Genomic DNA, 13,708 nt, shown 5'->3' with positions numbered 1-13,708 from the left:
ACTTATGTATGAGATGATCCTCAGGGATGTGTCAGAGTCATTCACTACATATGCACCAGAAAAATAGGTGAAAGTTCTAGAACACAACTTCAGTCCTGCAAATGAAGCAGCATAGGTATTTGTTTGCAAGTCTTCCAAAGCTTTTCTAAGTTGAAAACAGAATTTACAGCCTCTAGTGTTCTACATAAATCTTATCCTTTGGTTTAAATTCTCTATTGCAGATAATCCTTTAGAGAATTCTACCTTAAGGTTTTTGGCACTCTGAGCATGAGTGCGCACATATATGTGTGTGTGCGTGTGCGTGTGCGTGTGTGTGTGTGTGTGTGCATGCATGCACACGTGCGAGTATTCATGTGTACTCCTATGTCAAGGCCCTTTATTCCTACCTTGAACAACTGCCAGCACCCAGATTACAGTGCCGTTCTGGGAATAAAGCTCTGATCATCATGCGTGTACACTAAGCACTTTGCAAACTGAGTGCTCCCTTTAGCTTTTTAAGTACACAATTTAACGATGCTAGCCTGTCACCCACACACTTACTTGATGCTTATGTGACTTCAGCATCCTACCTAACCCACTAGAAACCATAGCTTATCTAGGGAGCCAAGGACCTACAATCTTAGGCAAGTGATATTTATAGCCAATGATGTGGAAGATTTAAAAACCCTACAACCTCTAGAGGCTGGCATTACAACTAAGAAAGAGAATTATTTAAATATGAAAAGTTAAGGGAAAATATGAAAAGTCTCACAATAAGGGAAATATACATCCAAACTACACCAAAAAGCAGAGTCTTGTAGCAAGTGAGTCCAAGGTAGGGCTAGTGAAATTAATAAGACCTTGCCTCAAAATAAAATATACAGGAATGGCCAGGCATAGTGACACATGCCTTTAATGCCAGGCTTCAAGAGGCAAAGGCAGGCACATCTCTACAAGTTCAAAGCCAGCCGGGTAACATAGAGTTCCAGGACAGCCAGGCTATATAGAGAGACCTTGTTTGCTTCAAAAAATAAACAAAACAAAAACAACCAACCAACCAACCAAACAAACAAACAAACAAAAAAACCCCACTAAAAATGGAGAGGCAGCTCAAAGGTAGAATACTTGCCTAATGCGTGAGGGCATAGAATAAATTTCCAGTAGGAGACAACACAATCAAGACCAAAAATACCTTCACTTATCAGACTAGAAAAATCAGACTACACCCAGAAGTCTGATGGGAAAGGCAGAAAGAGAGTGTTATTAGCACCTGTCACTCCCAGGAGCATGAATCCTTACAGGAGTTCCAGAAAACAATGGGAAATGATCAAAATGATGTGGGCATGTTGTCCTCGAAGCAGACCCAAGGCCTGCAGCTAAGATCGAGCCAACCAAAATCCCAGCATGGATGGGGAAAGAGGCTTATGAAGTTCCAGCTCTAGCTGAGAAGCTATTGGTAACTGGTGCTGATGTAGGAGGAGGCTGCTCAGGATGACCCTCAACCCATGTGCATACAGGCAGCACTAAGTGGATTCAGTGGGTTTAAAGAAGAGAGGTATTTGGAGAGATGTCTCAGTATTAAGAGCACTGGATATTCTTGCAGACGACCTAGGTGTGATTTCCCACACCCACATGGTGGTTCACAACCATTTGTAACTCCAATCCCAGGGGGATCCAACACCCACTTCTGGCTTACCTGGGGATCAGGCATGCACATGATGCACAGACACACATTCAGGAAATACTCATTATATATATATATGGAGAGAGAGAGGTGGGGAGAAGTTGAGGGTGAGGTGGTTGGGGAGAGAATTGGGGAGCATAAGGAAGGAATTGGAGATGAAAGAATGGGGATAGATATGATCAAAACAGTATATGTATGTATGAAATTCTTAATAATAATAAGCACTTCAATTCTGAGACCTTTTCATTATACTCCCACACCCTTGTAGACTGAAGCACAGATGTGGTCCTTCACATCAGAATGCATCAAAGAGTACAACTCCCCCAACTGTGAAAGGCATATATTATTATTCATTCAAACTGTGTAATGCTGTACTGCTTGGAAAAGAGCGAGCTCTTTATGTGCTAACAAATGAACCTAAGACACGAAACGTGGTGTACTATAGCCTTCCATTGCATTGAAAGAGCCCAAATCCAAGTGCATATGGATGTGGGAGTATGTTTCTTTGATACTATACTATGGACTTTTTCTGAATAAAAATTTCTAAAAAGAAACTGTGATACTGTAGGTGACTTGAGTGGACAGAAAGGTTTTTCATTTTTATATCACCTGAATCTTTTGATGCCTCCAGCATGGGAACTCCTTTACTTGAAAAGTAGTTTTCTCGGCTTTGTAAAGAAATAAAGCAACATAGCTAGGAGGTTTGGCTATTCCTTGGGAGTGGGCAATGGGCCTGGGTCAGCCTGAATTTGGAGTTTGAAGACCTAAGTTGCTCTGACTCTAAAAGAGTTCCCATGAGAGCAGGTGGAACAAACAGTTAGGCTACAGAGAAGTAGGAGCACTCAGGCCAGGCTTTATTTCTGTTATGCTTTGAACCAGGCAAGTAGAAAGGACATCCCCCTGCACACTTCATCAGTACAGAGGGGCAGTGTGAAAAAGCCATCTTTTTGTGATTCCATGAGGGCAGCGTGGCCTTTTTTACCCACTAGGTTTTGTCCCAGAACTCACATCCCAAACCAAGATCTTGTAAGAAGCCAACTGGGTATATATGGCTATGCAGTATAACCAGACATGTAACAATGAGTGCTGTTCATGTATGGACTTGCCACTCTATTGTGTGAAGGAGCATGGAGGGACTTCAAAGGAGGTGGCCTAGATTCTGCACAGGAAAGAACCCTGTGCTCTATTGTGGAAGACAGAAATTGAAGACCAATATGCTGATGTGTGTGGCCTTGTGAGACAGGAATCAGGAACATTTAACAACTAAGATATGGGCTGTAGTTCTGTATGTGGCTCTTAAGTACCAAAGCACATTGAGGGGCTGGAGAGGCAGGTGTGTGTGTTTGGGGGTGAGGGTATGTGTGTGTGTGTGTGTGAGACACAGTAGTGTCTCTTCAATCAAGTGACTCCTTCTACTGCTTTCACAGTAAGTATAGCTTAACATATAACAAATCTCATTTCTCATACATAACGCTCAAAGCCTTCCATGCCTTACTGAAAGCTGAGCTTTGGTGTCCAGCTTGGGCTGAGGCATGAGGATGACTAAAGAGAAGGTCTGGGTTGCAAAAAAGAAAGCAACACAGGACCAGTGTGGAGTACAGAGTCAGCCATAATGCCTTCCTGGAGGAAAGGGTTCCAAAGAACAGATGTCCTTCACAGCTTTATGAATATTTTTGCTTTCCTTTTCTTGGGACAGAGAATGTTGCATTAGGTGTATGAAGATAAACCAAAAACATCCAAATATTTGAGTTTCAGTGTGGAACCTTTGTTATCATACAAAGAGAAATGGAGTGGACAGGAAGACAAGATGCTAGCCTGTGTCCATATGCCACATACTAACAGATGAGTCAGGATGCCATGCAAGAACTGCCAAGGTCACACTTGTGCTGGCTAGTTTTATGTCAACTTGACATAAGCTACATCTGAGAGAAGAAACCCACAACTAAGATGTCTCTACCTGATAGGCTGTGGTCAGATGGTGGGGGAGGAGCCCCCCTTATTAGAGGTCTAGGGGAACAGAATAGGGCAGAAGAGGGAGGGAGGGTGGAAACTGGAAGAGGGGGTAACAATCAGGGTGTAATGTGAATAAATTATAAAAAATTTTTTAAAAGTTGTCTCTATAAGATCCAGCTGTAGGCAAGCCTGTAGGGCATTCTCTTAGTCACTGATTGATGTGAGAGGACCCAGCCTATGGAAGATGGGACTACCCTGGGCTGGTGGTCTGGTTTCTGTAAGACAGAAGATTGAACAAGCCATGGGGAACAAACCAATAGGCAGCACTTCTCCATGGCCTCTCTGACGCAGCTCCTGCCTCCAGGGTTCCTGACCTGTTTGAGTTCCTGCCTTGGCTTCCCTCAGTGGTGTAACCCAGAAGAGCCAAATAAAACCTTCCATCTCAAGGTGTTTATAGTTATGGTGTTTTATCACAACAATAGAAATCTAAGCTAAGACAACACCCCAGGGCTGCACTCACCTCCAGGCATGACAAGGCCGACATCCTGCACTGTGAGCACAGACAGCTTCTCCTCGGAATCCACACGGATCACACCATAGGTCAGGCCATGCATGGATAGCACACCCCGCCCTGGTGGCTGGTTGCTGTCATCTGTGGGCCTAAAAGGTAGTTTTAGCTGAGTATATGTAAGGAAACAAACCATTCTACCTTTAGATGCACATATCTGCACACGCGCGCGCGCGCGCACACACACACACACACACACACACACACACACACACACACTTTCTTTAGAGGTTTTCTCAATTATGAGACTGGAGTTTTTCAGCCTAATAAAAAGACTGCCTATACTCCCATTTCCAGAACTTTGAGCATGTGACTATGTGTGAGGCTTCCTCCGTCCAACTCCAATACTCAGGGTCAGGGTTAGGTAGGTTATTCATCTCTGCATTCTACCCCAGGGTGTTACAGAACCTAGCAATAAAAACCTATGGACTAAGTGTATTAAAGAAAAAGTTCAAGATTGTGGATTTCAACAATTAAAGAGTCTATGTTTACTCAGTGAAATATCACAATATTGGGAATCATCACATTTGTCCCTATAATTTCTTTATTTCTACTGTATCTTATTGGTTGTGTGTTTGTGTGTGGCCTAAGTATTTTACGGTCAGCATGCAGAGGTGGTCTTCACCTGTGTGGATCCCAGAGATTAATGTCAGGTTGTTAGGCTTGATAAGTACCTTTAGCTACCAGGCAATTTCACTGGCCTTGTTTCTGGAATTTTTCATGTAAAAATCTTTAACAGGATTTAAAAATCTCTGTATTGGTCTATAAACATGAATTTGTGGTTTTTGTAGAGAAGCAAAAGAAGTAAAAGTCAGTATATGATACAGCGTAACAGTTAAATTTACAAAAGGGCCTCACTTGCATTAAGTAGTTGGGATATTTAAACATATAAAAGTGTCAGGAAATACAATTATTCTACTTATAAGAATAAGGGTAAGGCTAACCAACTATAAACATTTGCCTAATAAAGCCTACATGAAACTGTGTGGATCCAGTAAGTTAAAAAAACAAACCAAACCAACCAACCAAACAAACAAACAAACAAAACCAGGGCTGGAGAAATGCTTCAGCCATTAAAGGCTAGGCTCACAATCGAAACAAACAAACAAACAAAAACAAAAACTGCATAGGTGTTACTTTCCTATCATTTTCTTTTTTTCTGAAGACCTCAACAAGCCAACTCTAAAATGAAAGAACACAGCCCTCAGGAACCCTACCACCCTTTTCCTCCTCTATGACAATACTCTATAAAGATCTGATGTACAACCCAGAAATTAAAAGCCATATGATTGAGGCAGGGAAGTAGTTCAGTTGGATCAGTGTTTGCCTAGATCACACAACCTCTAGCTTTCCATAACCTGGGTGTGGTGGCATATGCTTGCAATCTCAGCACTTTGGAGGTAGACGCAGGAGGATCAGAAGTTCAAAGTCATCCTTGGCTACATACAGCAAGCCCAAGGCAAGCCTAGGATATATGAGACCCTACTCCAACGATGAAAAATAACAAAATAAAATTTCTTAGACTGGCAGTGTGCTACATTGTCTGCCCTCAAATACAACCCTCTTGGTACCTATGTTTAGAAGCTTATTTGGAAACAGAATCTTCACATACGAGGCAAACCAAGATTGATTGACTATACTAGCTAAGTGTGAACCTTAAATCTAATTACAGATGTTCAAGAAATGCAAAGAAACACAGGCAGTGGGAGAATGTCTTATGAAGACAGAGGCAGATGAGGTTTACACACAAATCGAAGGATGGCAGGGCTATTGGCTACTTCCAGCAACTGCAGGGAGGCCTGTGACAGATGCACTCCTGGGGCATCCAGAAGGAACAAGTCTGCCCACACCTTGACTTTGGGTTTCAGACTCCAGGAGGAATCAACTTTTTTTTTTTTTAAATGTAAGCCAGTTACACTTCTTTGTTATAAAATCCTAAGACACTAATATATTGTCTTAGCAAGAAAAGGCAAAGAGTTACACAAGTTAACCACAAGCATACTCGGTGACAGTGGATTCTGCAAATCTGAAGCCAAGAGTGTCATACTTTTAATGCTCCAAAGAGCGTGGTTTGACATCTTAGTTGCAATGTCTGTTTTTCTACCCTTAATAATAGTTGGAAAGATTCATAAATGTATTAAGTATCTTAAGTTCATAAGTATATTAAGTTCATAAATTGTTTCAGAAGTGATTAATCTAACTTTGCAAGCACATAGCCTACTACCACCTTTTATATCTAATACATCCCCTTGCTGGTGAGGGAAATGGGCCCCAGGGTTTTCTTCCTTACAAATTTACAAAATGCATGCCAAAAGGCATGAGGAAAGGCATATGAACTCCTAACCACCTTCTGTAGCCCTGTCCTCCACCTGCCTTCTCAGCTTCTCCATGATACCTCATGTGCCTAATGGCTTCTTACTGATTGCAAAGCAAACTCTTGTGTGCTTTCTTGACAGAAATGCTCAGACCCTTTTACAAAGATTATTCAAATCTTATCACAAACCTATTTTTTCCTCACTTTCAGATTCGAAACCTAAGGCACAGACAAGCTTTTTTGTTGCTGTGACAGAGTGCCTTACAAAATAAACATCTGAGATATTTTATCCTGGCTTATGGTTTTAGGGTATAGTCCACCATAGTGGAAAGGCATGGTAATACATGCGAGGCAGCTGGTCACACTGCATCTGTAGCTGGGAACCAGAGAGATGAACACTGGCACTTAGCTGCTCTCTCCTTGAATTCAGCATCAGATGGTGCTGTCCACAGTAGATCTTCTTACTGCAACTAACCCAGTCTAGAAACTCACTCACAGACATGCCTAGAGGTTTTAGAGCCTGTCAGGCTGATGACACTTAGTAACTGTGTCATATGTCACTTGTCCAAGTAGCTGGTGGAGCTCAATAGGCTTCAGAGTAAACCTCATGCTCAAGTTTGAACACCACTGGCTTCTCATCTGGGCAGTTTCTTGGTCTGCATCCTTAGGATGTGACGCACATTAGACAGCAAACTGGCAAAGTTCTTAATGTTTGATCTGCTTTCCTGTTCTACCCACCCACACCAGTAACCTATTAACATTTACCTATGTGAAGTTCTGGACTCTCTTGATATGAAAGTAAACATAAACTATGTGCATGTGTAAACATATTTTCAATGAGAAGCAAAATCATAATATGCATATTCTGCCACATGGTTTCACACAAATACATTTCTAGATCTTTCCATGTGAGTGCCTGTACATACCTGTACAGAGTATGTACATGCACAGCCAATCAATGGATCTAGCTTTCTTGATTGATATATAGTATTCAATAATAGGAACAGAGTCATTTATTTTAGCTCAATTTTTATATAACAAGGAATATATTTTAAGATATATTTGTAGGCAGATAACAAAATCAGAAAGCTACATTTAAAATTTTAAGAAATTCTAAAGACTTTTTAAAGAAGAATATACTGCTCTGCTTTCCATCTTCCATCTGTCTTCTCACTGAGTAGACCTGCATGCAGCACATGAGTAGACCTGCATGCAGCACGTGAGTAGACCTGCATGCAGCACGTGAGTAGACCTGCATGCAGCACATGAGTAGACCTGCACAGAGCGTGTGAGTAGACCTGCATGCAGCGCGTGAGTAGACCTGCATGCAGCACAGGCTGCATGTGCTCACACATTCTTTACAGCAACCCTGTGCAGAGATGAGAAGAGGCTGTTTCTAGGCCACGACCACAGTTCAGGGGCAGAGGCAGGTGCAGAATCTGCTTCTCACTACAGTTCTCAGCTGTCTCCCACAGTCTCAATCCATTCTCCCTACTCTCCAAGTTAATGAAAAAAGCACTTATCTTCCTTGTTTCAGTTGTGTTTTATTGAATATTGTATTGGATTAGTTTCTATCACTGTGATAAAATACCCTGACAAAAATAACTTAGGAGAGGAAAGGTTTATTTTGGCTTACAGTTCTAGAGGGGACAGATGCTGTCCATTATGGTGTAAAGGCATGGTAGCAGGAGCATAGGCTGGTCCGTCACTCTCTACCAGTGTCCAGAAGCAGAGAGTGAATGAATAGGAAGTGGGGTCAGGATATGAAACCCCAAGGCCCACCCTCGGTAACTAGCTTCTTCTAGAAAGGCACTACTTCCTATTCGCTACATTAAATTCTTGAACAGCACGACTAACTGGAGACCAAGTATTCAAAAATATGAACTAATGGGGGGCATTCACACTCAACCACAAGAATTATTAACTAAGATTTTTTCTATCATTTACAGTTCAAGGAAATTAAAATACTCCAGGTAGACAAAAAGATGGCAAAATGAGAAAAAAAAGGTGCACATAAGCAGAATCCAGACAGATTCAAAGCACTCCAATAATCGGTATGAACAAATTAAACAATGGCTGATAGAGACAAAGACCCATTTGTCAACCTTTAGACTCAGCTCAACAATGGGAGAATATGCTCATTGCTGCAGCCTCACAAAGAACAAGCTATGAGAAGAATGTGCTCAGTAATTTCCAGGATGTTTAAAAGGCAGTTTCTCTACCTGGAGATGTAGAAGGAGAAAAATAACACAGCTATGCATTGCACACAATGGTGTACTTACTGATGTGAAAGAGCAAATGAGAAGAAACAGAGGAAGCAGCATGTTCAACCTTAGCAATGTGGCCTCATAAAAAAGTATGCTCTAAGGTAAATGACTTCAACCTGTGTGTTTACTACTTAAAAATACGCCCAGCATTTCCTCCCCTTTCCATGGCATTTCCAACCTCTGTAAAGCATTCGATAAGCTATTAGCTAATCTTGCTGCATAATACCTGAAGAAATAGCTACTATAAATTTCGACTAGAGGTTGCTACTACCAAAAGCAAGCAGAGCCAGGCTAGCCCCAAAAAGCATTAACACAAAATAAACGGAGGCAAGTGAATGGCAAGCGGTTATGGCTCCTTCCCTAGGGTTAATAGGGCGAAGGTCGCTGACTACATTTTGCAAAGCCTTGCTGTCATTTGTTATTTACTTTGCTTGCAAGTGAGAAAACAAAGGTCTTTTATTTCTCTCCAATGGAATAACTCTCAACCAGGGAACAGCAGGGCATTTGAGAAGTACACAAACATGGACAATATTATGTTTCCCTCCCCTTGTCTATAACACCCACTGCATTATTTCTATGATAGATCATTACAGAACACACACACACAATGTTATCATAGTAAGTCTAGCATTAATAAGCAGCTAGGATCTGTTGAACTCTAGCTATGGTATCAGGTATATTTTTAAACACTCAAAGTGGATATACCCAAGCCTATGAAGTAGGTACCTTTTGATCTGCAGGATACATAAGCAGAATCTAGTTATAAAGCCACTGTGTAACAGTAAGGAGATGGAGAGACAAGGAGCCTGAAAGCCTCCAGGGAGACTAACTGACTGAGGTACTTATTCAGGGATATCAGCAAGATGTGGACCCATTCCTACAACGTAAAATGTCTCCCCACCAGACAATGTGCTCTGCTTTGTAGTATCAAAGTAACTAATTTAGTTGTGTGGTGGCAATCATGTTTGTCACCCCTCATCAGAGAACATAAGAGGTCAAAACAGGAGAACCAGGAGCTCAGGCCAGCCTTGGCTACACAAGCAAGTTAGAAGCCAGTCAAGGATATGTAAGACTTAAGCAAACAGTCTCGAGTAACTTCTGCAAAGCTGCTTCTGTGGGGGTCTGTGTTTCTAGTAAGTCAGTCACTAAGATGCTGCCATGCAACTCACGTGAGGAGGGTTTCTTCTGAACTGCTGACCAGAGCTGGGAAAGAGGTGTTTTCTAGGACAGCTGATTTGCTCTGGAGTCACAAGCCATTACTGAAGGCTTTTCTTCTGGATGATGTAAGCTAGTGTTAAGGTGCTTGGGTCACCAAGCACTGTGCAGGGGCAGTTATCTCCACTGGTCATCAGTCTTCTCTACAGGGATCTTTTAAAACTGAAGCAAAATGGCTCTTAGTAAGTTAACAGTACCATGAATCTATTTGTTTTGAAAGTTGGAGAGCCACTGAGACTGGATACTTACTCTAACAAATATTATTTGTGAGGAGTCTTTTGTAATGCAAGCTGAAGTTGAATGTAAAATAAAAAAATTCACTGATTCAACCTTTAGTGTAAAAGACATGATATAATTCAACGGATAACAAAAGCCATGAATTTGGACAGTTAAGTTACAAAGTAAAACCAGTGCACTATCAGAGAGCAATATAGGCTATTATGCTTTGAATGCAAAATGCTTTCCAGTCTCCTGTGTTTAAACAGTTGGTTTCCAGATGGTGGTGATGTTTGGGAAGGCTGTGGAACCTTGAGGAGGTAGGCTCTAGTTGCAGGAAATGGTTTACTTTGCAAGTGTTAGCAGCTATGTGACAAGACCAGAAAGGACAAAGTTAGTACAGGGCGGAGGCCAGTCTTCACTGCTCTTCCCTGTGTGAGTGTTCCATCTACACACCAAGTGTGGTGATCTGAAGGAAAAAGACCCCATAGACTTAGGAAGGGGCATTATTGGAGATGTGGCCTTGCTGGAGAAAGGGTGTCACTTCAGGTGGGCTTTGAGGTCTCAGAAGCTCAAGCCAGGCCCAGTGGCTCACGCTCTCTTCCTGCTGCTTGTGGAAATGGCTGGAGAACTCCCAGCTGCTTCTCTAGCATGTCGCCATGCTTCTCACCATGACAACAGGCTAAACCTCTCAACTGTAAGCCGACCTCAATGAGATGTTTTCCTTTGTAAGAGTTGCTGAGATCACAGTGTCTTTTCACAGCAATAGAAACCGTAACTAAGGCACCAAATAATACAATATACTCCAATCTAAGTGGTTAGGACACAGTGAAAAAGAGAAGACAGCTGCTCTCCGGCTGTTACTTACGTCCAGCTCTCACTGAGGCAATTTTCATTTCTAAAATATTTTATGATACGATATTTATATTTATGTTTTTCCTAAATTTCACTTAACAATCATAAATTGTTCTTTATCTTCCTGTGTTTTTAAAAAGTGAAACCATGGCTGTCTAACTATGTTTATTTTTTAAGCAATTATGAATGCTCTTGAAATATTCATGTTAATTTGTGGTATAGTTTTAACATTTTTTTTTCTTTTTACAATTCTGTGTTCCTAATTACATCCCAGGAAGAAACTACTTGATTTCATTATTAGATGGGCATCAGATGGTGGAGTACTGCCTGTCAGTTTTCTTTTTTCTCTTGATTTTCTCACATCTTTTTATCCTGTGACTTGATTTTCAAAAAGCAGAAGAGGACTTCTAGAGACAGGGACATCTTTATTATTTTTCTGGAATTACATTTTAATTGCTCTTTTACATTACCATTACTGTTTTTTTTTTTGCTAATATTGAGGTACTGAAACAGAATCTTGTCATTAAAATTTTAAACTTTTTTTAGTTGTCACAGTGTAGTATAAAAGTCAAATACCATGTGGGGATATGGCTCACTGATCAAGAGCACTGGCTGTTCTTGCGAAAGACCCTGGTTCAAGTCCCCAAACCCACACGGCAGTGCATAACCATCTGTGAAGAGACCTGATACCGTCTTCTGGCTGGTATGGGTACCAGGTGCAAACACATAAAATACCCAGACACATAAAAATTATTTTTAAATGATTTTTAAAGGTCAAATATGGCTGGGTGTGATACTGCATACCTGCAAATTCTTGTATTTCAGAGGTAGAGGCAAGAATATCAGGATTTCATGGCCAGTCTCAGCTACATAGTAAATCCAAAGCCAGCTGGGACAACATGAGATAGTGTCACAAACTAAGAAGCCAAGTTTGTTATCTTTCTGTATCCTGTAGATTAAACCGACATGCCAGGTTAGTAGGGCCAGAGAGACAGCTGCTAGATTGCCCCACCCCACCCCATTTTGCCTTTGCTCATCCTTCTGATGAGTTTGGCACTGTATTTCATGTTTCCCTAGTATTTTTTTATTCTATAATTTGCCTAGAGAAAAGGGGAACATACAAAATATTATGGGACAGTGCCTTTAGTAAAGAAGTAAGTTTTTAATACTTGGGTGTCTCGGTCTGCCTCTTTCATTGCGACAGAATGATATGTAGACTGATCAGTGTGGAGGTTCCAGTTCTGGAAGTTTGGAGGAATCCAAGAACAGGTTGCGGGCACTGGTAAGTACCATGTGCTATAACATAAAATAATGGAAGCACTCATATGACAAGTTAGAGCAAGCATGCTAGCCTCCCACTTCTTTCTCACTTCATATAAAGTCATTATTGTCATCATGGGGCAGTGACCTCAACTAATCCTAATCATCCTCCAAAGGCCTCACCTCCAGATACCATTAACACATGGGTTTGGGGACCAAGTTTCCAACAAAACCCAAAACACACCATTTAATAAATAAATATATTCTACAGGAAGCCAGAGCATAAGTATATGACTTCCTGCTGTCACCTGCCTGACCCTCATAAAGATGGAAACACATGTAAACAGAGATGCACGCATACACACACACATAAAGATGAGATCATGCTCTTTCTACTTCCTGTTCTTTAACTTCTGTTCTTAAAAAGCTTCAACATGCCACTTAAATATTGCCCATTCTGCTTGAACGCTGCTTTCTCTGAAAACACTAACCAGATTAGCCATAGCCATCATCTGCCTCTGGCCGCCACACAATGGAGGCACACTACCCTGGCTAGCTGTCAGTCTGCTCCCTTCTCCAGCACTCACCAGGGTCCTCTGCTGCCTCTTGAAGGCTTCTCTGCATGCTGGCAATCTATCAAGCAGGGTACTGGAGGCTTCATTCATTATATATGACTCAGAACCTTCCAATATGTTCTACTTTGTGCAAGAGACATTCTATAGTACTTACAAGAAAAAACCACAGTAAGGTACTCAGCAGTTAGTGGGCCATGATCACTGTCTCACTGGGTCTGCATCTCTGAAAAGTCTTGACGTTTCACATTTCCACAAATCTGACCCATGGGCATGTTCTCACTGGCACCCATGGCACAGATGCAGGAGCCACCTAAACAGCTTTCTTATAACTCTCCCAACTTCTCAATTTATGCTCTGTACTTCTCCTCTCCTCTCCCCTGCCTCTGTCTCTGTCTCTGTCTCTGTCTGTGTCTGTCTGTCTGTCTGTCTCTCTCTCTCTCTCTCCCTCTCCCTCTAACAGAAATGAACCATAAAGTGACAAATGTGCCAAAGGGCCAAAAATCTACCAAGAGTGCACAAATGCATCTGCAATTTTATCTTCACTGATGACCATAGATAAGAATTGAGCATTTTTTAATTAAGTGGACTAAAAGCCAGGCAAGCAATCAGCTATACTGTGATGTTTACTGGAAGTTCAATTTCTCTTTCATTACCAGGGCAGAATAAGCTGTCTCTGGAAGATTATTAAACATGGGACACAATTTGGTTAAGATGACAACATAGAAGAAATGTCAGTCTCACTTCAAGCCAGAATAATTAGTCCTCTGGAGTCTTTTTTTCTACAACAGAACGGCAAAATCTAACAGCCAAATGTTGGTTTTT

The 13,708-nt window shown here is 41.4% G+C and overlaps 1 protein-coding gene across 2 annotated transcripts in view; it reads right to left on the bottom strand.

Moving 5' to 3' along the window:
- The window catches only part of Dip2c (disco interacting protein 2 homolog C), a 402,377-nt gene that overhangs the window by 67,689 nt on the left and 320,980 nt on the right, over window positions 1-13,708 (bottom strand). For both annotated transcript variants that reach the window (XM_051151462.1, XM_051151461.1), the window contains one exon: window positions 4,137-4,276. In XM_051151462.1, coding sequence (XP_051007419.1) covers window positions 4,137-4,276 — 140 coding nt within the window. The remainder of the gene's footprint in view (window positions 1-4,136; window positions 4,277-13,708) is intronic.

The sequence above is a fragment of the Acomys russatus genome, chromosome 9, assembly GCF_903995435.1.
Source record: "Acomys russatus chromosome 9, mAcoRus1.1, whole genome shotgun sequence".
Taxonomy (NCBI): Eukaryota; Metazoa; Chordata; class Mammalia; order Rodentia; family Muridae; genus Acomys; species Acomys russatus.
This window is presented reverse-complemented; position numbering and strand designations above follow the sequence as displayed.